This window comes from Helicoverpa armigera, chromosome 7, assembly GCF_030705265.1.
Source record: "Helicoverpa armigera isolate CAAS_96S chromosome 7, ASM3070526v1, whole genome shotgun sequence".
NCBI lineage: Eukaryota > Metazoa > Arthropoda > Insecta > Lepidoptera > Noctuidae > Helicoverpa > Helicoverpa armigera.
The window spans coordinates 12,020,170-12,046,375 of record NC_087126.1 but is presented as its reverse complement, the minus strand read 5'-3'; the positions used below and the strand labels follow the sequence as shown (position 1 = coordinate 12,046,375).

General features: G+C 45.6%; 1 protein-coding gene across 1 annotated transcript in view; it reads right to left on the bottom strand.

Moving 5' to 3' along the window:
- Nucleotides 1-2,704: 2,704 nt before the first annotated feature.
- Nucleotides 2,705-26,206, bottom strand: part of LOC110372784 (syntaxin-binding protein 5) — a 199,404-nt gene continuing 175,902 nt past the window's right edge. Inside the window, 24 exon segments of the mRNA XM_049847691.2 lie at nucleotides 2,705-3,590; nucleotides 3,593-3,688; nucleotides 3,859-3,918; nucleotides 3,921-3,979; nucleotides 4,055-4,150; nucleotides 5,219-5,308; nucleotides 6,264-6,372; nucleotides 6,445-6,582; nucleotides 6,585-6,657; nucleotides 6,895-7,004; nucleotides 7,246-7,368; nucleotides 7,621-7,746; nucleotides 11,766-12,489; nucleotides 13,068-13,212; nucleotides 13,738-13,886; nucleotides 14,324-14,458; nucleotides 14,772-14,938; nucleotides 15,154-15,233; nucleotides 15,319-15,449; nucleotides 15,672-15,835; nucleotides 16,184-16,338; nucleotides 16,805-16,880; nucleotides 16,975-17,191; nucleotides 17,480-17,543. Coding sequence (XP_049703648.2) covers nucleotides 3,439-3,590; nucleotides 3,593-3,688; nucleotides 3,859-3,918; nucleotides 3,921-3,979; nucleotides 4,055-4,150; nucleotides 5,219-5,308; nucleotides 6,264-6,372; nucleotides 6,445-6,582; nucleotides 6,585-6,657; nucleotides 6,895-7,004; nucleotides 7,246-7,368; nucleotides 7,621-7,746; nucleotides 11,766-12,489; nucleotides 13,068-13,212; nucleotides 13,738-13,886; nucleotides 14,324-14,458; nucleotides 14,772-14,938; nucleotides 15,154-15,233; nucleotides 15,319-15,449; nucleotides 15,672-15,835; nucleotides 16,184-16,338; nucleotides 16,805-16,880; nucleotides 16,975-17,191; nucleotides 17,480-17,543 — 3,439 coding nt within the window. The 3' untranslated portion in view covers nucleotides 2,705-3,438.

The window sequence follows — 26,206 nt, the reverse complement described above, 5'->3', positions numbered from 1 at the left end:
TATGGATTAAAAAAAGTTCCGCCAGGACAACGTTCGCCAACGTTCGCCCAGCGGAATTTGTTTTTGGTGAATTTCTCCACAATGGCTGCATACACAAATTTTTATTTACCATGCACAATTATAGGACGTCTTACACTAATTATCTGCATAATTAAAATCTTTAAATTCAACAACATTCCGCTGCGCGAACGCACACGTATCTGTCGTGTACATAGTGTCGGTGAGCTGTGAGCGACTAACGAGAACTGTGCCTTCCGGGCGGCTGTGACGTCACGCCCGGCGCGCGAGACGACATAATAAATGCTCGTATGTATTCTATTGTATTTATATCATAGTTAAAGTTTTATTAAAAAAGTTGCTCAATATTTGTTGTTTCACTGAGTACCTATTTCACATCCCTGTGACACCATTGCTGTTAGGAGGCAGATAAATAAAACGAGCCTATACTTTGATATAGTTTTATTTTCATATTTTCATAATTTATTTATATATAATGACTATAATAATCATCTACGAAACTAAATAATCAATATAATTCAACAGCATCCTTTATATACAATATGTATAGTTATTATAGTTCTTTATAACCCTCGTTTCTGAACGATTAGAAAAAGACACTCGTCTAATCATACAAAATAATATTGAAATGAATCCTACACTTCGTTACATAACAAGTAATAATTTGCCACAAGATTTTTGTTTTTTTTTTAAATTATTTATTTACAAATACTTATATTTATAATTTAGTCCCATAATTTCCAAATGAACCGTCAGCGTGTAATGGAACTGTGGTGCGCTTACGCAGCTGACGTGACGCCGAACATCACGTGCGTCTAGGTACATGCAACGTGGCGTACTTCAACTATAATTAACAATTAATAGAATTGAGAAAACTTAACTTGTCAATGTACATAACATCGTAGTTATATAGAATATTGCACGGAGCATGAGGTACGTGTGACGTGGTCACGATCAGGACTAGAGCCAGCCGCTCGGCTGGACACGTTAAACTAATTCATCTGTATCAACAACGAAACTCCGTTTCAATCTCAACTCTGATAAAAGTAATCTCTAAGCGAACTATTTATACTTGGAAATAGTCGGCTAACGACAGCTCTATACATTATCATGTATGCTATATGCTATGCACAGAGTGTAGCGATGCTGTGAAATAATACTTAGTTGAAAACCTTACGGTAGACTTACTTCTTATTGAAGTTAAAATGAAAAATCTACTTTACATTAAAGGGCATTAGAAAATGTACTTTGTAGCGTCTCAAAACTATAATATTGTTCTACAGGAAGAATCCCCGCGTCGGTCACGGGCTGATATATTCCACTGATATGCCGGTCGAGTGTGGCGCACCGGTCGCGCACGTGCACACGTGGCGCACCGGTTGCGCACGTGTGGTGCACCGGTCAGGCACGTGCACACCTCACTCATTGCTACTGATAGAGCGATAAAATTGGGTAAACTTTGTTCCGAAAATATTCCTCAATAAAACTTGCTACTTAAAAAAATAATTTGGTTAAAAACAGTGATATTTTCGGAGAACAGCATTTGTTAAAGACTATGAATATTTGTTTGTTCAAGACAAAACTTGACACTAGTTCGAATTAGCAATCGTCGACGTGTACTGCGTCACATAAACGATAAACTAAGTAGAAAGACTAAAATTTGAGTTACAGATATTAATATAACATGTATTATGTATAACACAGCATGAACAGTACAAAGTTTGGCATCGATATCGTACACGGCTCAAGTATACTCGCTAACTAATAATACAATGAAACTGAACTAGCATCTCTATTGTATCAGTAATGGTCTTGGCGCGAGTGTCATTGCCGCGAGTTATTGCCTTACACCCTAGTTACGCGACGCGTGGCGAGGGACGCCACCTACTGCACGTCAATTTGCAAAACTGAGGAACCATACCAATATGCAAATATTTCTTCCCAATTCCACAAATGTCTAATAGAGCAAGTTGTAGTACAGAACTGCTATAGTTAACTTATCTATAAGTACAAAGGGACCGCGGGCGAGTCTCGCCACTCACTTATATAATACCAGCGATATACAAAGGAGCTTTATCCATTATTTTATACAATAGTTATCGCTTTATTTTATTTTTTTTTTTAGCTAGCAACACCGACACAACACCCATTGGTCTGGTTTACTTTAGGCTGGCAACCCGCATTTAGTATTGCTATCAATGTGTCAATATACAAACGGTGGCAACACCAACTGAGGCGAATGTCCGGAGCGTCCGCTGGCGCCGGACGGGACGACGGCGACGCGAGCCGGACGTGTGCGGAAGAGAAACTAAACTACACGTCAAGTGTCAAAGAAATCTCCAGTGAGAAGTAACAAAAATTATTGTCATCCAATGCTTAAATTTTCAATCTTTATAATATATTATTTTTCTTTATATTATTTACTTAATACTTTATACAGATCAACATCGTCGACTATCCTTACATATTAGATTAGAGTTCATTTTGTATCTATAAAATGTACATCTACATCATGTATTAATTAATAGCAACATTGAAAATAATGTGTAGTGTTACAGAACAGTAACTTAATAATATATAACATAAATGCAGCCTACAGCTGCAGGCACTTCCGCCGCACGACTGCCGCACGACTGCCGCACGACTGTCGCACGACTGACGCACGACTGTCGCACGACCGTCGCTGCACCGGTGCTCAACATTAGGAAGCTTTTGAGTCGTGCGGCGACGGGGAGCTGCGACCACTGAAACCTAACACTAACAGAAGACTAGGACATAGTACATATCATCGAAGTCCGACGCTTCGCCATTATTTGTATAAAGAGTTTTAGTAAATCATGATATCGATTTATATACATTATCACATCGCGTGAACGAATGCGGAGAGAGCGGCGCCGAGTGCGGGGAGTGAGGGTGAAGGGGTGAGAGGGGCAGAAGGCGCCGCGACTTAGGCACACAAATAATTGAACGATTCAGCGTGTGATCGTACGAAGCGGGACACTACTGACCGAAATCGACGATGCTCGAAATTATCGATCTTTGTGCGTTCATTGAATGAGAGTCACGCCTATTAGAGTCTAAGGTAAGGTTCATAAGACATCTACGTGTAGCTAAGCTCTAGCGGGCGGGCGGAGCGCTGCCGAGCTGCACCGCCGACTGCATGCCGACTGCTGGCCGACTGCCGGCCGACCGGCGCAGTCGTCACGCTACAAGTATAGAATAAAGCACTCTGTGGCATTCGTCAACGACACCCGGTACCCTCGCGGACTCCGCCGAACGACAGAGCACACGAGATACATCCTGGGAACAGATCGTTTTGGTGCGTTCATAGAAATTCCTATTACACGTTTGGAACGTCCCGCCTTCATAAGCCGAAGGTAAGAGTAAAGGTAGCGTCCCTGGGCACGGCGACGCGGCGGCTCACAGCTGGTACCACTTCTTGTCCTTGTACTTGAGCATGAGCTGGTGCGCCGAGGAGGAGAACTCGGCGGCCTGGTTGTGCATGCGCTCGGTGCGGTCCTCGAGCTGCGACAGCTTGTCGCCGCGCTCCACCACCAGCTGGTGCGCCCGCCACGTCGGCCGCCGCCGCCCGCCCGCCCGCCCAGCTGCTCCAGCTGCGCCGCGCTGCCGCTGGCCACCGTGCGCAGCGGCTTGCCGCTGCTCTCGCCGACTGCAACACACCATTCATTTAAGGCAATTTTACATTTATTGGCCATTTATACATATTTTGATAATATTTATTTTAATCGTTAATTAGAAACTCAAAGATTCTGAAAATCTTAAAGCGGCTCAATAGATTTTCGGTGCAAATGTTAAAAAACATGTATGCAGAAGACTCACATAATTCCTCCCTGTCGGGGCCTGGCGCCGCCGCCGAACAGCCCCGGAAGAAGCTCTCCTGGGCGGCTCCGGCATGTCGCGCGGCAGGAACAGCTCGCCGATCATCTCGTTCAGCTGTTGGCTGTAGGGACACAGGTCAGCGTCAGTCAGCCACGCGCGGCGCGAGCGGACGAGTCATGCACGCGCTCCTACTCACCAGAACTCTGCATCGATAGTGAACTTCTGTATCTCAGTGGGTGACGCGAGGTACAGGCCGTGGCCCCTGTTGCTGAAGCAGAACGTCTTCGCTATCCTGCAATGTCACGCGCGACAAGGTTAGTGGGGACGCCTCCGAGCATGCGCTAGTGTTCACTTGTTGCGTCAATATTGTTCATAGTCCAAGAAGAAAGAAAGGAGGCTCATAGACCGAGAACAAGTTGAGAGAAAGTGGGAAAACAGTTGTTCTATCAATTGAAACGTCTCACCTGAAGCATCCTCGCAGTCCGGTGGAGTCTATTGGACAAATGTTAGTCTAACATATAAGCGTAACTAACGATTACTACCGCGACTAAGAATAATATAAACAGGAATAACATTAAGTGAGAAAAACATTCAGAAGCAGACATGCTGCAAGCTTATAGAACTGGGAAGAACAAGAGAGAGCAGAGTAGCAGCCCAGCGAGGAAGTAGGACAGATCGCACAGAGACAGTCGGTATGTGAGAGTGCGTGTCACTGTACGCGCAGTGTGGGTGTGTGTGTGCAGGGAAGCTCACGTGCAGGCGGGTCCCAGGGCAAATCATTCGCTGTCTAGGTACCTCAGGGGGATGCTTCATCTCGCCCTAGAGGCACTCGATCAATTTTGAAAAATTTTGCCCACATTCAGCAATTTGGAAATTATTATAACGTAGGTACTTCAAGACTTTAATGAACCCATTGTTTTGTTTCTGATCAACATCTCACAAAAGAGGAAGTCAACTGCAGATTGTTCTATAAAATGGTGCTTAACACGAAATGTTTTTTTTAAATAATTCTTACGTGGGTTAGGCTCTAAGCCTCAAACCTTGTATGTCGGACCCTGTCAACCTCGAAAGAATATTAAATCGCTTGGAGTTACAATAATTTTGTTCACGTAATTTAATAACGTTAGTGACAATAAAACGTACAATGATTTGCCCGTGGCCGAGTGGAAGTCGATGATACAGTACAGGCGAGGGCGGGGGCGGGGGGCGGTCTATGGGCGCGGGGGGATGAGGGGTACGAAGCAACTGTCAACGGTACATGAACATGTCTAGGTACGCAACAGAGGCCGGAGTGAGCGACTCCACATGACAAGTGACGGTACGTGGCTAACGCATGTCATCTGCATGGACGGCGACTTACTGGTCGGTGTCCTCGTTAACAATGAGCTGCTGGCCCCATATGGACAGCATTGGGTCTACGATACCCCTCTGTTTGGACTGTGTCTGGAAGCTACCAGGAACACAGACAGCAGTGAGCGCGGCGACTCGCTCGGGCGCGAGCCCCGGCTTTGTCCGCTGCTCGGCGAGACAAAGGCGAGACCCGCGCCAGTTAGTTAGTATTACTGTACTAAGGGTGGAGAGTTAGACAGATGTTAGATGCAGGGCGGTACACACTATCGTAACATGGTCGGAGCTAGCGCGGGGCGGGCTCGGTGCATTCCGTGTCGGTCGGGTGTTTCCGTTCAGTGTCGGGTACCGGTGTGTATTTACATCCATAATATACATTTGCAGCACCAAAATAAACAGTTGAATTGTTAGAAAGTGGTTCGGTGTTCTTATAGGTATATAAGGGTCGGTATGACGCGCATTGTAAACAAGTGTGTCGTGTTCGGGCCGATGTCCGATCGCTTACTTTTATAAATTGAAAAATAGAAAGAGTGCCAAATATCGTAAGCACAGTGGTGCTCCGCAGATTTGCAAAATTTTGTCTACTTCGTGATGAGAAACAGCGACTATACGTCTAGTAGCTGAGTGCTCGGCACGGCCCCAGTAGATGACACCGTGGCTTCCTGGCGCAGGCCGCGCCGCCGGCCCGGGGGCCCGAGGCCCGGCGGCCCGGGGGCCCGGCCTTTGCCACACAAGTACGTTTCTAACATCGATTGTACTGTACAGGAAGTCTGTCGTTAGGCTCCCAAATGATAAAATAGCGAATGATCGGTACAACTAAAATTTCTGATGACCAAATAAATGAATGCGATACGATAACCGTAAAAATGACAAATCTCCGGTAGCCCAAAGTAGCATTCAACATGATAAAACTGCGAAGCTAATGACAAAGGGTACTATTATAAAAGCCGTTTATCATTTAGTGCCTTCGTTTGGTGCAGAGAAATCGTCTAATAGTGATGAGTGTGTGGCGAGTGCGCCGGCGCAGGCCCGCGGGCCGGCCCGCGCAGCGGCCTCACCCGAGCTCCGTCAGCGGCAGGAAGTCCACGTCCACCAGCGGCCGCAGCGACGGCAGGCTGTAGGCCACCAGGTGCCCCGTCGACAGGTAGTTCACCAGGCACACGCTGTCTGCAATCAGACCACTCGCTCTCTATTCTGGCTAGCAGTGACAGCGGTCGCTGTTGGTGGGGTGTATCGTACCTTTCAAGCTGACCGTCTCGGCCTTGACGACGAAGTCCGTGTCGACGATCTGCTGGCGGTAGACGCAGTTCTGGCTGGGCAGCGCCACGACGCGCGCCTGCTTCTCGGAGGCCACCACCACGAACTGTCGGTCGCCGGCGGCGTGGGGCTCATGCGGCTGGCGCTGCCCGACGAGCTCTGCTTCGTGGGCGTGCGCTCGCGCCGGTCCTTCGCCTGACACACAACGCTCGTCTACATAAGGACGCACAGTGGTACCAACGTGGATGATAGTTATCATTTTGTAATGCATTCTGTCATATTTTTTTCTCCATAGATTCCCATACTATAAGATTAAATGTAAAGTTTATAATTTTCTTTTTAAAGTTTATAACAAAATTTCTTAAATTAATTAATATTTATTAATTAAATGAATAAATAGTAAACTAGTGATCTGAATTTGTGTAAACTTACATCTTTAGTATCGTCTCTCCAACTCTCGTAGGAGTAAGGAATTAAAGCACCATTGCAGTCCAGAAACGACATTGTCAGGATTGAACCCTTTAACCTAAACAACGGCCCTCCTGGAATCATAACAACACACGTCATGTATATACAGTATAGATTGGACAAAAAGCCAACTTACATTACGAGCAAGTATGACAGTGATAATAGTATGTTTGTTTTTAAGGTATATCATATATATCTATGGACCATTGTTGCCTGAATTTAAAAGATTAAATAAATAAATAAAAATAAATAATAGTAAATGGCAAGACGTAAAGTCCGTCTCTGTTGTAAAGGCAGGTGAGGTGTGCCGCGTACCGCTGGTGGCGACGAGCACGGGCTGCGTGTGGCGCAGCTCGGGCTCGGGCAGCGTGATGGTCATCGTCAGCACCGAGCCCAGCGTCGTGCCGATCCACAGCGTCGGCATCAGCGCCGTGGGGTCTGCAACATTACACATACATGTCATCTAACTCCAACTTCTAGATAAGTATTATCCCTAGCTCTACGACGTATCGACTTCCACCGTGTTTCAAAAGGTACATCAATTGCGGCTATTATTTGTACATCTTTGGCAAATAGTCTTACTAAGTGTTACCAAGGTTGCCCGGGTAACTGGGTTGAGGAGGACAGAAAGTTTATAGTGTAAGCAGGTTGTGACATGCTAAAACAACAAAATGATTAGTATCAACTTACCAGACTTTTTAGTGTAGCTATCAGCGAAGGCGAGGCACTGGATGCCCTCCTGCGAGATGTTCTCCAGGCTGGACATGGAGCTGGAGCGCGAGCGCGAGAACGAGCTGTCCAGCTTGTCTACCCGGCCGGTACAACATACACACACACGTTACTGCCGCCGCCGCCGCCGGGCGCGCTGCCGGCGGCGGCGGCGCCCGCACGAGGCGCTACGTGCACTCGGACAAGCCATGAGCGTCGCGCAGAAGCTTATGTGGAAGTAGCTACGTCTCACGCTATTACAAAGCTGCCGTCATACGATAACGCGAACGAAGTCTAAATTGTTTACTTTATTTCTATGATATAGCAATTGGGTGGATGACTAGGTCAAAAATAAATTACGTTGTCATATTCATTTAGTGAAACATCTAAAAATAATGTCACTTCCATTTATCGTTTTGATGGAATAATTGATTAAATTTTTTTATTGATAATATAAGCTAAATAAGAATCCAGTTTGATGTGAAAAATCTGTGACGTCATAAGTTGCGCTTACATACATATTGCAAAGAAAGTGACAGTTTTTGACAGTTAAATAAAAGTAATGAATTTGACTCGTTGGAAACTACCGTATTGGAGCTTCTGCAAACACGCTCGTAGCTTCTCTCAGTAGTTCTATATAGAGTTAGAGAATAACAGTAGGTGATGTGTTCGTCTCCAGCAGCGTACAGTGCACTAGTGTGCATAGTCTGTGCATCTACTGCGAGCTCAGCGGCTCGGTGTGTACGTGCTGTTGTGAAATTAGCTGACATCATCATTGTGGGGCCACACCCGTGCATTATTGCTATGTTAACTAGTTAGGAAACAAGAGAAACATGCGGTAAGGGTAAAGAGGTGATCGCATGCCAATCTCAGCTTATTTACACAACGTTATGTGGAGTCTACAGTAGTAGTCATGTTAGATACAGTTGTTAGTTCGACGGGGACAGTTCTGACCGGACATGGCTGGTCAGCGCCGTCGCACTCGAGTAGCGCAGAGCTAACGTTAAGGAGCACATCGACACACAGCTCTAACGGACAGCGGATGACAAGCGACGCTACGGAACACAACTAACTGCAACACAACGCGTGCCATGTGACATGGGATGAGGTGATCGCCAGGTCGGCGCTAACGTCCGTGCGGCGTGCGGCCACGAGCGGCCCACGTGCGGCCACGTGCGGCCGGCGTGCGGGGCAGGCGTGCGCATGCAACTACTGCACTGCTAGTAAGATAATACCGTAAGCATACATAGACATAATGACAGCCGAATATAGAGGCAGCCAAAAACGAGCCATATAAACTTTTTGCTTTGTGGTCGGGCTAGAAAAAGAAATAACATTCATGTACTCAACAGCTTCAGAAGTGAACAAAGAAGAGAGTAAGAGTAGAGGCTCCACCGGGCAGCTCGCGCGCGAAGGCAAATCAAACGAACGTGATGCGGAGTACCCGCGCGGACTACATACAGGACAGATCGTGTCGCATACTATATGGAAAGCCTCGCTTATATTATGCACATATAACATATAGATATACATATATAGTAGGTAGGTATCGTAGGTCTTAACAGTAACAGTGAAAGATTATAAAATAGTTTTGAGTAGTAAGTCACCTTTTAGTTGTACAAGAATGAGTCATGCCAGTCAGAGAGTCGGTACAAGTGCGCAGACAGTAGTGTGCGGAACAAGACAGTCACAGCCACGTCGCACTAGGGACAGCTACGTGCGCACACGCACACAAGCGGAAATAAACGGACACCATACAAAGTAACAAAAGAAAAACGAAACGATGCAAATGTTTTCTGATACCATTGGGTTGCATAATGTGTAAGTACTCCATAGATGCGAGAGTCTGCGGAACAGTTGGTTCTGTGCCGACAAACAAACCACAATGTTACAAGCGCGCTCGCTGCGGCCGCGCGGACGCTCCGTGCGGGCGCTCCGCGCGGCCGCCGCGAGCCGCACACACAGGGGGACCATCGACACGAGGCTCGGAATGACAACCAAGGATAACACTACTCGGATATGTAACAACTAGATAACCAAATAACAACTTAAAATAAGTGAGGAATAATCCAATGGTTACCTATTAAATGATTCCGATCTGAAATTGGAAATTTTTCAAATAAATAAATATGGAAGTAACTCAACAGTTAAACAAGCTCATTATCAAACAAGTAAGGGGCCGAACAAAATGTAAAGTTCCAATATCTACGAGACACAGGCTCGAAGTTCAGCTAATGTTGTCCAGTTAGCAACGCCACTTTACTGTGTAGCACTATGATATATGCAAGTAAGACTTAGGCTATTACCAGCCAACTTCATTAGTACAACACTTAACGAGGTCAAAGGTCACATCATTCTATCAAACTAGGTATTATTAATGCTAGATATATTCTAAAATCGATTGGGTAACCTTCGAACTCGCAGCAAGTCAACATGTTCAAGTATTCAGTAATGGAAAGAAGTATATCAGTGAGTGCGAGAACCAAATCATAAAAGTTACATAAAACAAAATATAACAGAGAGATAACTGTGAGCATTGCAACAGATCGCGAGCGCGCTTGACGCCGAACACGATGCCATTCCGTCACAGCGCACAGACAAAGCGTGCTGAGCGAGGCCAGCCACAGCGCATACTGCTCGCGCCGGCTCAAGCGACCACTCCCAAACGAGGAACAGAAATGTAACCAACTCAATATAAAAACTAAAAGGAAGAAACTGCGACTGCCTCAGAACGGAAGGAGACTTAGCCGAGTGGACTCGGTACAAGGTGACTGTACTACCAAAACTGCAATACTGGCGCGTTGTCAGCAGCGAGTGCTGCGGGCGGGGCGCGGCGTACACGTCGGACGCCGTGGACAGGCACTTGTGCAGTTTGCGGGTACCTTGCGACCGCGAGCGCCGCACGCGCCGCCGGGCCGCCCCCCCGCCCGCGCCCGCCCGCCGCCCCGCCGCCCCGCCGCCCCGCCGCCCGGCCCGTTCATCTACAACACATACACGCTCGTCGCGGCCCGCTCCCTCGCCCGCGCGCCCGCAAGCGTCAATCACACAACCTATATGCAGTCCGAGCTGCGGCCCCACCAGAAGCTTCCCGCCGTTGTAAGTAGCATGCGAGCCGTGTATAGCTTTGTCATCACACCGCGGGCGCGACGCCCCCACCGTCGGTTAGAGAACACAGAACACTGAAGACCCTCTCTGTTATGTCGCGGATGTTAGAACGTGATCTCTGTGCCAGGTAGAGTGTCAGTGGCAGTGTCGTGTGTGAGGCATACCTACGCGCTGCTGCGGCGGCTGGCGCTGGGCGGGCTCGCGCGGACAGGCGCGCTACTAACTCCCTGGGGAAGGCGCGGGGTGAGCGATACTCGTGCCGAGCTGACGGCTACCTGGTGAAGCTACAAGCGAGTGGTGCCATCTATACCGACTACTCAGCTCGTACCATTAGCACTGAACATTATCTCAGGACATCGACAACACAGAGATCACCTACGGTTTGATGCAATCATTTCAACTATTAATTATTGTTTAATTACCAAGGAAATCAGCGAATAGATATTTAAGGCAGTTAGAGTCTTCATCGGACGAGTCCTTTTCCTTGGAAATAAAAGAAATATACACATGAATGTGGAGCGTGGTGACGTCACAGGACGCACTCGCGTGAGAGCCGGCCACCAGCACCCGTGCGCCCTCAGTACCAGTGCGTCTTAGCCTTTACATGTCAAATATATACCTCACTTATCATACTTATACATTATACATAGTTTATAAACCAAATCATATAAAAGCCAAATATCACAAGAAGCACAAAGCATGTTAAGTCGCAACTCGCAATCTCTTACCGGTTCAACTGTACAGCCGAATCGTTAGTGACCGTTAGCTTCTCAGAATAATACAAATTATTTTACAAATAGTCGAAAACGTTTCAGTACAGCTAACTACCATCACCTCTAGCAGTCAAAATCTATGTCCCGAACAAAAGTGGGGCTACAATACCAGTGTGTTAGATCAAAAACGCAAACCAGTACCATTCCAGTCGGAGGACCTAACTACTCTAGTACAGCGAGGAACGACTAGGTGAGACCCGGCGTCAGTAATGTGATGCGTGAGGTGAGCGCGGGTGACGCAATACTTACTGAAGCGGCGCATGAGGCCGCCCAGCGAGCCCGGCGCCGGCGCCGCGCGCCGCTCGCGGTACTTGATGTTGGGCACCGACAGCAGCCGCGCGTCGCCCGCGCGCACGCGCCGCCGCCGGCCGCGGCTCGTCCAGCGCCAGGCAGTCGGGCCGCGGCGGCGCGTCCTGCTCCTGCCAGCGCTCCTGCAGCTCGCGGTGCATGCGCGCGTACACGTCGGCGCCGCGCCGCTCCTGCAGCTCGCGGTGCATGCGCTCGAACAGCTCGCCCGGCGACCCCGCGCGCTCCTCCTCCGCGTCCGGGGGCTTGTGCTCCGAGCTGCACGGCGACTCGGCGCTGTCGCCCGCCGGCTCGCCTTTCTCGACTTTCTCCGTCTTTTTCGCTTTTCGCTTTTCTCGCCTTTGTCGACTTTATCAGGTCTCTCGGCCGATTCGCAATAAAACTGGGAATTGCTTTTCTCTCCCGCCACTTCTTCGAGATTGTTTTCGGTGGGCGTCGCGAATGCCGCTTTGAACTTGAGATCCACTTTAGAGAGCTGTCGTTTCAGATTGAAATGTTTCCAGGAAGTGGACTTTCTTCTAGTGTCAAGCTTAGCCTTGTCGTCGGGAGGGGTGGCGTGCGCGGGCGGCGCGGGGGAGGCGGGCGGCGCGGGCTCGGGGGCCGGCTCCTCCGGCGCCAGGTCGCTGGGGCTGGCGGCGGGGGTGGGCCGCGAGCAGGGCTCCTCCAGCTTTCACGACGAGGGATGGGAAAAAATATAAATGGTGAAGAAAAGGTGGCGCTTGCCGACGCTGCGAGCGGTCCGTGCGAGTACTATGGATGCCGTGCGGTGTGGCGCGGGTCGCTACCGGTGCGGCTACGTGACGCGTGCCGTGCGGCTGCCGTGCGGCTGCCGTGCGGCTGCCGTGCGCGCGCCGCGCTGGCTGACAACTCCACGTACACACGTTCCACGTTTGCGATAGGAGAGAGAGACAGGCCGAGTGGAAAGAATGACTAACGATGCCATGCCATGAACTACTGGGACAAGCCGGGGTGGCGCTACTGCTAAATTATTATAAAATAATTACAAAATTATAAAAATGATAAAGTAGAGGGTGGCGGGCGTCCGCCTTAGCAAATCATACTTAAGAAATAAAAAGCAAATCAAAATGTAATGTGAAGTATTACGTCACTGCTGCGGCGTCTCCTCCGCGCAACGCTCGCGGCGCCGCACTAATGTCGATTTAGTTTCGCTGAATATTTGCGTCGTGCTTCTTCTAATATTATGTTCGCTCGGTTTATTTCCGTGGGAGGTGGAGCGGCACTCACCTGGTCGAGGCTGGGCGAGCGCTGCGCGTCGGGCGCGCGGGGCGGCGCGGGCGGCGCGTACAGCTGCGCCGGCGCGTGCGCCGCCAGCAGCGCGCGCCGCGCCGTGTCCACCACCACCACGCCGCGCTCGCCGCCCCACGCCATGCTGCGCACACACACTTAGCTTCTCTCCTAAACTTTTGACTGCCTTCACTGTCACGATTATGCTTTAACTATGCCAATAAGAGTTAGAAATCTCTCCGGTGCAATTATTTTACATTTCCATTGAAACCAAAATTAAAATACGCAGTCAGTTTTTAAGTTAAGTTTTTGGATTATGGAGTTTAAATAAGTATGCCACAAGGCTCAACGCTGGGCCCACTGCAATAATTCTTGTTTGTTCTTGTGTATTCACATAATTATTGATTTATACTACCTTCGTCTACTCCTCTTATATACTACGTTAAGGTTGCATGATTGTATCATCATCTATGAGCCCATTGCCGTTTTCTGCTGAACGTAGGCCTCTCTCGACAAACGTCAACTATGCTGGTATACAAAAGTATTTTATTCAGCAGCATGACTTATACAGGATTGCATTTTATGCAGGGCGCATAAAAACAGTGAATAAAATGCAATTGTGTATGAGGTGAGCGGGTGGTCCGTCGGGTAAGCAGCAGTGAGGTCTCACAGGCCGTAGGAGGAGTTGATGGTGAGCGCGGTGACGGGGTGCGGCGGGCCCAGCTGCAGCGCCACGAGCGCCGGCTGGAACCCTGCGGCCCGCCGCCCGCCGCGCCCGCCCGCGCGCACGCGCACCGCGCCGCCCGCCCACGCGCCGCCCTACGGGGACACGCTCCAGTTACGCTTTACCGACGCAACCATATCACCACTGTTTCAAACATATACAATTCATGCGTTTCTTTCAGTGGTATGTACTTAAATTTTTATTTACTTACGTTTGTACATAATATCTTAATAAGGTCTTTATTTTAATTGGTCTAAGTAAATAACATGAGGTATTAAGTTATGTACATAACGTGTACATATATGCTATTTCACTCAGTGTTGGACAGCCAGATACATCCATGTTTATAAAATTGAGAGTTCACTTAAATAAATATTTAACGACATAACATAAGAACAAACAAACAGTAATGTTGATGCAACTGAAAACTCATTATTAACCTATAAACCTATAAAACTTTAAACTATTTTTATAACACTAATTTAGATCAAAATAGATAGACCAATCGCAACATAGAAAGGTGAATCGTTACTTTTCTGGTGTCGGCGTCGGAGGCGTCGCTGGCGCGGCTGAAGGAGAGCGAGCGTCCCCCCGCGCCCCCCTCCGCGTCCGGCGAGCCTCCCCCCTCCTCCTCCATCGACTCCGATATCATGGGGATCTCCAGCACCTGCCGGATACCACAACACCTAGCGTTACATATGCGTTCTATGCTTACAACAACAATTGTATAAAACGGGATATTTTTGCTTGTATTAGTTTAAAACAGTTGAAGAATGAAAGAGCAGTTGTAAACTAGCAGATTATGTACATGTATACGCTCGGTTTTGCAAGTGTGTGAGTACGTAGGTATTCTTTACAATACCGGGTAACAGTAGCAACAAAAAGAATATTCTTAGCTGGCATGCCAACACAACCATCACGAGCATTCGATAGCAAGGAAGTTGTATCAAGAATAGAGTGAATGTGAGGTGTGTACAGACGTGTGTGTCGCCGTGCGTGTCGCCCTTGCGGAACTTGAAGAGCACGACGTGTCCGTGCGGCAGCGCCAGCGCCAGGCGCCGCGACTCGGCGCACAGCGCGATCTGCTGCACCGCCAGCGGGCTGTCCTCGTAGCCGAACGTGCCCGCGCCGCCGCGACGCTCGAACACTGCCGGGAGTACCACACCATCACATTTGCGACAGGCGCCTTCTTGTAGCTCAAGTTACTTACGGTAGGGGTGATCAAAACGATTAGAACTAACGAGATGATCGCGTTCCTTGTCAAATGGGTGGGTTCCAAGAAGGTATATGAGGGCAGAGGTAGTAACGTTCCTCGTCCCCCGAGCACCCGAATTTCTAATTCGGAAATAGATAAACACTAACCTTTAGAACATTTTAATTTGTACAAAATTTGTAAGGTCCCTGCACTCGCGTCCCAAAATTTTACACTGCCGTCTGCATGTCTGGAATGTGGAAAATGTTCCGTCATTAATATTTTTATTTCATACGTGACATTGAGTTCATATAGTTTGTTATAGATGAAGGTACCCGGTGAGGATAATCTCGTTGTATGAGCAGGAGGCAGGCTCCCACTCGCCGCCGTTGATGGGCCACAGCTTCTCGCTGAAGCCCGTCGGCTTCTTGTTGCCTTGCCGCCCCACCGAGTAGAACGCCGGGATCTGGAGACATCACACGTACATTTTCATTACGAGCCAAAAACAACAATCCAGTTCATATCTTGGGACACGCTGAATAAAAAAGACAATACTTATACATGGATGATTTTAGTATACAGGTTATGATTTTGATCCAAAAGATCTATAAATTGCACTTCGGTAACTGATGTTAATCAGGCTACTTAAGATTAGAGACATGTAGTGTTTTTGTTGTAGTTTCGTTACCAGGTCGGATGGACAGTCCGCGAAGTACGAGCAGCACGTGACGGGCGACTCGTGGATGTCCATGGGGTAGGGGTTCTCGAAGCAGGGGTAGCCGGGCGACTGCAGGTCTATCACCACCAGGTCGTTCTGCAGCAGCACCACTATCGCGTACGGCTCCTGGTAGTCTGGAATCAATATGTTTATACCGATTAGCATATTAAGAAAATAGGGTTATTTTATGTGATACCTTTATATCGTATTGTCGTATTGACTAAATTATCAGGTGGTTGAGAAATCGTTGAGGACACGAACATGACGTCACACACTAGACTAGTAGCGCCATCTGATGCATCTAAGCGTCACGGCATCGTTGTCTAACATAATAAATTTCATATGTTCTACAGCTTATTTAACTTGACCTATTTCGAGTATACCTAGCTAGCAAAAAAATAAAACATCGCTTTCGTTTATCGATAATTTACTATCGTAGTTTCCATGGATATTTTATAATCAATGCAGCAGTGTGTGCTTACCAGCCGTGTGTGGAGTCTCGCAGAGCGTGACGAAGTCCACCACGCTGTGCTCCATCTCGAGCACGGTGGTGGACTTGCCGTTGAGCACCGTGATGCTGTGTGTGCGCCCCGCCTTGTCCGTCGGCAGCCCGCCGCTGAAGATCACCAGGCTCTCGCTGGAACACAAGAACATCAAGCCTAACTCCTGTGTCGATGCCGTGATTATGTTTCCAATCGATGGGAAAATACGCGTATTCTTGAGAATAACTGAATTAAAAGCAAAACCGGAATAACGTTTACGGTCTCCTCCTGCAGAACATTTAAACGAGTCCACATTAAACTGCAATGTTTTATTCGAATGAGGTTTATCTATTTGGACGTCGGTATTAAAATTTGATGGCACGATAAACAGACATAGTAACGCTGACAGGAGAGGGGAGGACGCAACCAGTGGCAGTAATGTTTGTCGCTTTCCACTTCATTAGCCGCGCCGGGCACCGCTCGCGATGCCGACTTAACGAGATTTTTAAGATTCGCATTTGCTTACATTTGGCTTGATTGAAGATTACTCGACTGGAAGACTCTTTACTTAGTCGTTAGCCTGCTGTACTGTAGTACAAGAGGAACATTAGAGCAACTCACCCTGTTCTCGATGTCTTCCATTCCAGTCTGAGTATAGGTTTACAAGGTTCTAGTTTGCCGTCTTTGTTTGCTTTTGCTGAAATGTGAGAGCACGAGGTTTTTTTTAAATTATTGTAAAAAGCATCTTATAGAGTTATTTGTGAGCTACGCAAGTGTATGTGGTGACTGACCATGTGGGTAGGAGAGCGAGGAGGGCCTGGGCGCGCGCGTGGTCCACACGGCGAGCGCGCCGTCGGCGTGCGCCGTCATGAGCTTGCCGTCGTGCTGCCACGCCGCCGCGCGCACGCCGTCGCCCGGCGCGCCCGCGCCCAGCGCGCCGCGCCACTCCGCCGCGCGGCCCCGCAGGTCCCACACCACCACCAGGCCCGTCTCGAACGCGATCAGCAGCTGCAACCGTCCAACAAGGCGCATCAGGATGATTCAAAAAGACAAAAATAGGCTAAAATCAGCACCTTTCACCACTTCCTATGTATTTTTGCTAGGAAGGAGAAATGGTGGAGCAAACCCCCCACAAAGTTACCAGTGACCTTATAAACTCTTATTACACGACACCTTACGCAGGACTTGCTAGTATATGCTTGAAGATAAATAAATACTTAGTGCACTAATGTAAACAGCTGCGTCTAAAATTCAAAACGCAATATTAATAAAGTCCAATCAAGTTAGAATTATTACCTTGCTGGAGTCGAGGGGATTATCGCTAATTTCGACGACCGCGCCGGGGTGGTTCGGCCTCGTGCTGAAACAGACAAACATTCAGTTTAACCTCGCGACGTAATATTTACGGAGAATAATTGTAAACCATTAGTTGTGCAAATCCTTTCAGCCTAATTAGCAACTGTGCGCGTCTGCTGCGTAAATCATGTCGCACCCGCCTCGCTAAATGTAAATTAAAAGTAATATTGTTTAGTGTTCGTAGAATTTAGAGGCTTTTTCTGAAATAATAATTATAATAAACAGTTGAGTTGTATTGCAAGTATTAACGCTGGAAAAGAGAGAAAGATATTGTACATTTACATATGTGTTACTTCTCTTCTACTTTTTTCTAGACTTCGCTTTCTCCAGTGCGTCTGTCTCTACGCTGAAGTGGAGAACTAATTCACTAAAAATATTGAGTCTCAATTCATAAAATTCAGTGTTCATCTACTTTGAGACATGTTGTTATTTAACCCCGCGTGGCATCGTGAAAGGAGCGCGACGTCAAAGTGTATCTGTGAGGCGTCGCGTCGCGCGGAGCACGCGGCGTCGCGGCGGCGCCACTTGTTGCGACGGAGCGGCGTCACATCCCCCTCACTCCCTCCACCCGGGGGCTCCACAGCGCGAGATTAGAGTGCTTTCAGTGGGCCACAAAGTCAACGGCAGCTTTGAACCTACCTTTTAACGTATCGGGCCCCGCTTGTTCACGAACCATATTGGAAATTGATTTGTAGTATAGGCTTTAAAATATAAGGAGATTTTGTTTCTTTTTTAGAAAACCTTATAAAATAGGTACCTATACGTTTAGAGTGTACTTCATGCACCTTTTTGAGCATTCTTAACAAATTCAGTACCCATTCAACAGTCAATATTCGCAATCAGACGTATAAAGACGGAATCATTCACAGCTTAATAGCCGTATTCTCTCACACACATACACACAGGTACATGAAGCGGCGGCAGGTGTGCGTCAGGACATCAATGAATCGTATTTTATTTTTCTGTTATAATCCTGTGTAGGCGACACACGTGGAGAGCTTAACACAGTACACACACGCCTCAGTTATTTGATCGCGCTTTCTACGGTAAGCAATCTGTACTAAGTGTATTTGAAGCCAAATATACTCCCAATTGTATAAAGACACAATTCGCAAGATATTTATACGTCGTTTATCGTACTTATGATGTAGAAAGCGCCCACTGTCTTCAAGACTCGCCAGAATTAAGTTATGTAGATAGAATGTATCATTAAGCTAAGGGCATAGTTTGTACTACTAACATATATAAAAAATATATGTTTTATTCGAGTAGTGTAATAGCCAGAAGTGGCGACTGTGCGCGGTCTCTGTAGTAAGTAAATACATATTGAGTGTATGTAGTGCAATATGTCGCTCAGTCGCTAATGGATATTGCGGCGTACAGATTGCCCGGCTTTTACCCGGCACATGTTAATCCGGACACAGCCGGCCAAATGTGTGCTGTTACAACCGCGCCTTTGTTCATATTGCTCATTATATATTTACGTGAGCAAAAAGCTTGTGTTTTATACGAACATTGTTTGCTGCACATACCATTTCAGTGCAGTATAAATTCACTGTCGTAGAATTCTTCTTAAATACAATAGATATAGTAACTTTCAATAAGCTATAAATATTGTTCGTCAGTGGAACGCACAATGGTTGTCTTGCGTCTGCGGCGACACGCCGATAATTGCGATAAGCGACACAAAGCGGTTCCGGCGCCGTCCGGTGCGTGTCGCCGTCATGCCGCGTCCGGCGCCGGCCGTACCTCGCGCCTCTACTGAGATTCATCATTATCTAAGCAATTAACATCAAATTATATTGTAAATAAAACATATTTTTTATATCTTTTAAAGAATTTTGTTATCTAAAGTCCCTGTTGAATATATAACCTTTGTTAAAGATAACGAATTCAGACACACAGTCGCGTAATTTTCCGCTTGAGCGAGCATCACAAATACCTCCCTGTAATGAGTGTCGCGTTATATCTTTTCGACATAATATTTAAACGAGCTTATTCATTGCCCGGCGTGATTTTGTTGAGATATTTCTGAGCAGCTTTGTCTGGGCGCGTCTGGGACGGATATCATTAAAGCCTATGATAATGTGAAGTACTTCATGGCGGTAAGACCCGCAGGCGGTTTAATTGTTAGTGTATTGAGGGAAGTTCGTTACGAAGCGCCAATGAGTGCGGTGTTGTCGCGGCGGCCGCGGGCGAGCTGCTAACGACCTGTATTGTCTCGACATTTAGCTTTACAATAATGGCGGCGCGACAACTAACGCAACTAACTTACTGTGTGTTATTCCCTGATACTATTAGTTAACTACTGGTCTGACTGTTAGTCACATATTCACAACTATATTATTGTTGTTTTACGTAGTTTGAGAACAGCTGGCAAAGCTGCCTATAATACTGAACGGCGGCGACTCTCGTCTGGTATTTAAGTGAAGTATTAAGATTAGGAGCGGCGGCAACGTTTACGATCGTCACACGCGTCTCCGCGGAACAACTTCTAACATCTTAAACTGTATAACTCACATTGTTTCACAAGTTAATAAAGGCTAAACTTGATCAATGTTGCTGTGAGCTTTTAATAAGTTTCATAATAAATAAATTTGCCTTTGTTCGGTATTTGCAACAACTAGAACTGAAGTACTTAGAGTCTTTTGAGGTAATATGTCGAGTTGTATGATAATACCGTATGTCTCGGTAATCGAATTTGAATGAACGAGAAGGCTTTATTTATTACGGTCTATTTGAGAGTCGCGCAAATATATCTAGCGCTCGGATAATTTTCGAAAAGCGATGCAGGACTTTTGGAACTGGGTTTTCAGTTAAACATAAATTGGAAATAGGAATGTATTTGAATCACGTTTTCGTTTAGTTTTGTCGGCGGCGCGGGGGTGCGGGGAGTGCGGGGAGTCCGGGGGAGAGGGGGGGGGGGCAACGCACGCCCGCGTGAATACTAATACACTCGGTATTATCGTTTACAGATTACGGCAGTTGTCCACCGTGACGTAACCACAGGTGCTGCTGGCGACAACCATAATGTATTCACTCAAATTCAAACACGAGGAAGCTTGCATTGTACCAGTAAAAATAATAAAGAAAGTAAGTAGGTGTGTGGGCGAATTGCGTAATAGATGATAAAGTACTCCAGCACGACTGAAGCATTGTAATTCAGTGCCTGGAGAAAGAAAGAAAGGCGTCTTGATAAATTATTTCCCTCAGGACAGACATGACAAACGCTTTCCGTCGGCTCACTTACAAATTGTGAGACAAGATAAGACGCTGTAAATCTCAACGTTCCTTTATTTGTAAATCTAGAGCTAATTTTTTGAGTCCCTCGTGTAAAGACCATCACTCACAAAAGATAAACCTATTTTTTAAGTTACAATATTTGAACAAGACGAAGTTAAATGTAAACGATCACTGATTACATTGTCGGATTTGTGTTACAACTACGCTGACATTCAACAAATCCCCGAATTCATTTGAAACAAACAACAACGTTCGTCCTCTGTAACAGTGAACAGTTTTATTAACAAAACAGTGAGCGAGTAACACAGCTGGCCTGCAATAGAATCGTTTAGGCGAGTGTACCGGCGAGGCTGCGGGGGGCGGGGACATCAAACACTAAACAATTGAATGTAACTAATGGAGCGCGAGTGCAGACGGATTGGATGCACCGACACAAATCCAACACGCATGTAGGTACATCATGAAAAAGAAACTAATAAAAAAGGTGAGTTTTGTAAGGGTTTATTTGGTTGTTGGTACTAAAATAATGATGTTATTAATAAGTAAAGGTCATATTGAAATGAACGAAGAGACGAATTGACCAGGATGAGCGCCTATACATAATAGTTACCATCTTACCTATATCAGTATTAACTGATATTCGATTGATATTTGATACAAGGTAGCGAGTGAATGAACACAACAGCTTTCATCAGAACTTGTTAACATAGAAGCAAAAAAATGCTCGCGAATAAATTGAGCGAAAATACGTGAGTATATTTGGCGAACAATGTGAGGATACTTGCCTCTGAGGCCTTATTGAGATCATAAATTGTGACCTCCTCCCGCCTGCCATGCTTTCTTGCTTATTACAGGCCATGGCGCGATCATGGGGAATATTAACGTGATGCTATAGAAACTGCGGACTTTTGTATAAAAAATACTTTTGCATTTTTCCTCATTACTTCATTTTTTTACGTTATTTACATGCACAGTTAATAACATGTAATTTGAAGGTGAATACTAGTTTCATTATATTTATTTGCAAAAAATCGTTCCGTTCAAACGATTTATTAATGATTTGAGATGAGTCATGGTTTTTTATAGGTATAGTTTATTTATACAACTTAGGTAAGCAACCAGTAAGTTGAAACCAAATGAAGGACGCACGTACGTTTATCCCAGTAACAGTGCGCTGCCTACAGGACGAGGGTCCGAGTTAGCTCATTAGCGGAGGGACACTAATTAATTAATGTAATTACACACGTCTGTGTCTTCCGTGTGATGCGGTTACAGGGAACCACTCAACGTTCCTCTGTTTGTCTGTGCCGGTTACAGGAGATGCTCGCTTGTTTCAATGTGGTAGTCAAATAAGGAGGAATAACGATTAAGTACAAATGTAAGTGTACTGAGGGATTAAAGGTACTCTAAAATAACTTTGTATTAAAAAAATACTATTCTAATTAGCGATTGTTATCAAATGCATCCATTTAGACTGGAACCCGACCCTAGCATAGTTGGAAAAAGGCTAGGCAGATGATAATTAGCGATTATAATAAACAAAAAACACGTGGACACTGAAAATTAAGTACATAGATAAACAATAAATAAAACACGACTTGTGAGTTCTTCCTAGAATGAATTAATCGTAACTAAATGAACAACCGCGTAATTACAATACGTTCACAATCACAACACACGCGTGTTCCCGCGACTCCACCCGCATCGAGTCATTAATACTCATTGATTTACGAAACGCCACGCGAGCTCATTACCTCGCTTAATATGACACTTTCATTGAAACCTGCGGGTTATTAAAAGCTTTCAATGTTGTTAATAAATGGATACACGTATATTGTTCGATGCCTCGTGAAAGATAGCGGGGTTATATAAATAGGAGATACTTATCACGTGATTTGTTACAGTATGTTTCCCTCCCTATCTTACTGTTGTCATTTGTCAGTTACAATAGTGACGGTGAAACAGCTAAATCACGTCAATTTGTCGTGATAAATGGTTAAAAAGCTATACAAGCCTGTATTACAGATACTTAACACTTAACAATGTCAATGTGAAACAAACTCGCCTCGTGTGTAGCAATTAAAAGTTAGTATTGAAGGTGAGAGCGAAATTACCGAAACTTCGGAGCCCAGGTACGTCACACGAGGTTATCGGACAAAGCCAGGCGGCGCGTGTTGCTGACAGTTCTGTAATCGCCGCCGCCCCGCACCCGCCCCGCACCCGCCCCGCAGCCGCCCCGCAGTCGCCACGCTACCGTCGCTCACAAAGACTCACGAGGTAATATCTCGCTTTTGACGAAAGTTTAATTAACGAATGAAATTGGAAAATTCTAATTATTTTGTGCGTCAGAGCCAACAGTTGCGTTTGTCCGCCGAACAACATTCATGCAGTAAATTGAATTTATAACACGAAATATAAACAACGCAGATTTTGTCACCGCTACTACATTCATGGGAGTACAGTCACTATAAACACGAATTCAAATTATTTTATGTGAGAGTCAAGAGATTAATGTCGATAATATTCTGTGAATTTGATGATGGATGAAATATAAAGACAGTTTTCAAACTAGCCACTTTAGGAAAAATGTTTATGAGCCCAAAGTGTGGGTTCTATCATAACCACTAAACAAATCTGTATATCTGTATAAAACAAATGTCGGCCATTAGCTGGGTCTCAGTGATGACGTCACAGTCACAGCCTGTGCCGCTATTTAGATAATACTTTACGACTAATGTGCGGTAAAACAAGCCGTTACACTTTCATTGTTTGTAATACGAGTTTTAATGTCTCTCCAGATATGTTTATATGACTGATTCCTGTAATAAAACAGCATTATATTAGGCTCTTTTAGGAACAATTTCCACTGTATGTTCGTCGTTTTATAAATTCACTAAGCTAACTGTGAAACTACCTTCTATTTAACACAGTCTCGTAGCACAGTATTCGTAGCAGCCATGCTACGCTTTGTAGCACATTGTTTCGTAGCCGTCAGCGCGTAGCATCTAACGTCAGCTGCTACGGACGTAGCGTCGTAGCGTGCGCTTTGTTGAAGGCTACGGGCTACGGTGCAATCTACGTAGCCGGCGTAACAAAATTTTTGTGAAAGGTTTTGAAGATAACGGTATGGCAAAACTGTTTTCAAAGAGACTTTTGATCCAGCAAAATACCGGCAAAAACCATGGTTCATCAAATAGAAGTTCCATTTTCTGCCGGCATTGTTCTGTACCTATGTGAGTTTTTTGAGTCAAAGTAAATAAAACTACAAAGCGTTTTGCCATGGTAACTAGATGACAACAAGTAAATTAAAACAGCTGCTAGAATATTTGACCTAACAAAGGCACTTCAGAAATACAAAACTTAAAATATTTCCTAAAACTTTTAAAATCACGACACAGCGCCAGCGTGTCATTCGTACGAACAATATCGTGTCTACGAGCGCAGCACGTGTTCGATATGTCGCGACACAACACATGACACGAGACGAGGCGCAGCGGCCACGTGTGGATGTCGTGTAGCGCACAGGTGGTGGTGGCGTGGGTGGAGCAATATTAATGTTTGAGTTAATGCTTCTTTAGTATTGAAGAGCAAGTGATTTTTATATGGCTTAGTTTCGATATACAGGTGGAACAAATTTTATTGTTATTTTATGGATTCTAACTTTTATCCGCCATAACTGCATCAATTTTTATTGTATAACCGGTCTAGTTATGTTCAAACAAACCTGTCCAAAATACCGATAAAACGGTAGGCAATAACAATATCTAACGCCAATAATACCGACTGTACGTTAGTTAGGTGCCGTTATCAGCTCGCACAGCCTCCCATCGGGGTGGCTCATCTGATTGCTGCCATGGAGGATAGTCGGAGCCTAATGTGAGGCGGGACCAGTTATTTTGTAGTAGTCATAGCAATAGATAGGTTTGTGTAATTTTACGTGCATGAAGATAAAAATTTAGTTATTTTTCAATTTCATATACGTATTTAAAGTTTTTTTTACCTCTATATGTAAGTATAATAATATAACGTAAGAAATCGAAAACACAATATGACAAACTATTGAATGTTATACTAAAGTTAGTAATCAAAACTTGACTTTAACAGCAAACAGTGAGGAATCACTTGAAATCTCAATGACAAGCTAGTTACGTAAACTTCGCTGTGACACACAGACCGACACGCGAGTCGATGTCTCGCATACTAACAATACTACGATCACCTGCATCATATACCAATATGTATGTTTGTATGTACGCACCTGGTTCATACATACATATGTATGAATGTCTGAATGTATGTACGTTTGTGTGTTCGAGTGACAGACAGACGCGTGTCGGTGAAGCGTGACTTGTTGCGCGGACTGCGTGTCTAGTGTAAGAGTTTCTGTTGTGGACAATTTTATATGAATAATGTCAGTAATGGTTCTTCAACTGAATGCAGTGTGCGAAACACAAGGGAAAAGGTGTATTACGAAGAACTACATAGTGTAAGAAAAAAATGCGTATTCTTCTTCATTAAAACTGCGGCAATATTGCCACAAATCTAAAAAGAACTAGGCCAAAGTTATCTTTGGGGACATTTTGCGAAGTTTTGCAATATGCATTTTAACTTTTGAAAAGTGATCTCGGCATTTTATTACAGAATGTTTTAATGCTGGAACTTTACAACTTCAGGAATAAATAATAAAAATGGCCACTAACATTAACTAACAATAAACATAGCTGTGATGGCTACTTGATACGTTGACGTGTAAACAACACCCTTTATAATGCACAACACACCGGCTGGCGCACACAACACGTTATTTACACAACCATCGCACTAGTGCGAGCGCGCGGCTTGGCCCGCGTGGCTCAATGGCGGCGCCATTGTCAGCGCGCCATTGTTCGCGCCATTCCAACCATATTATATACAAGAATTCAATGTACTGTCGCGTTCAATGGAGCTCGCTTCTATCGACTTTCAATTGATTTGTACATTCAATTAATTGGAAAGAGAACGTTTTGTTGTAAACTTTCTATTAACAATACAACTTCGTATTATTACATTAGAAGTTAAGGTAAGATTATATTGCAGTGAGAAGGAGCAATATGTAGTTAGAAGGCACAGCATTTCGCAAAGTGCATAATGTATCAAAGGCAGCGAGTGAGCCTGTCAATCTCATCACCCGCCTCGATATTGCTGGAGTACGGAGCACTTTGCTGCATAACCGAGTATTTGTGCTCAGTGCTCAGACAGGCTAACAAGCCATCTGAGCAATTTGAGCGCGTGCACACTGTTACTCGGCTGAGCGACAACCGCCTTTGTTGTTACCTGCGTTACCGGTACTCGTATGTAAATGAACTCAATTGTTTGTTTTCCCTCAGTTTAGATCACAAGCTTTCAAGAGTAATGTTTCCATAGGTTTTAAGTTAGCATTTGCGT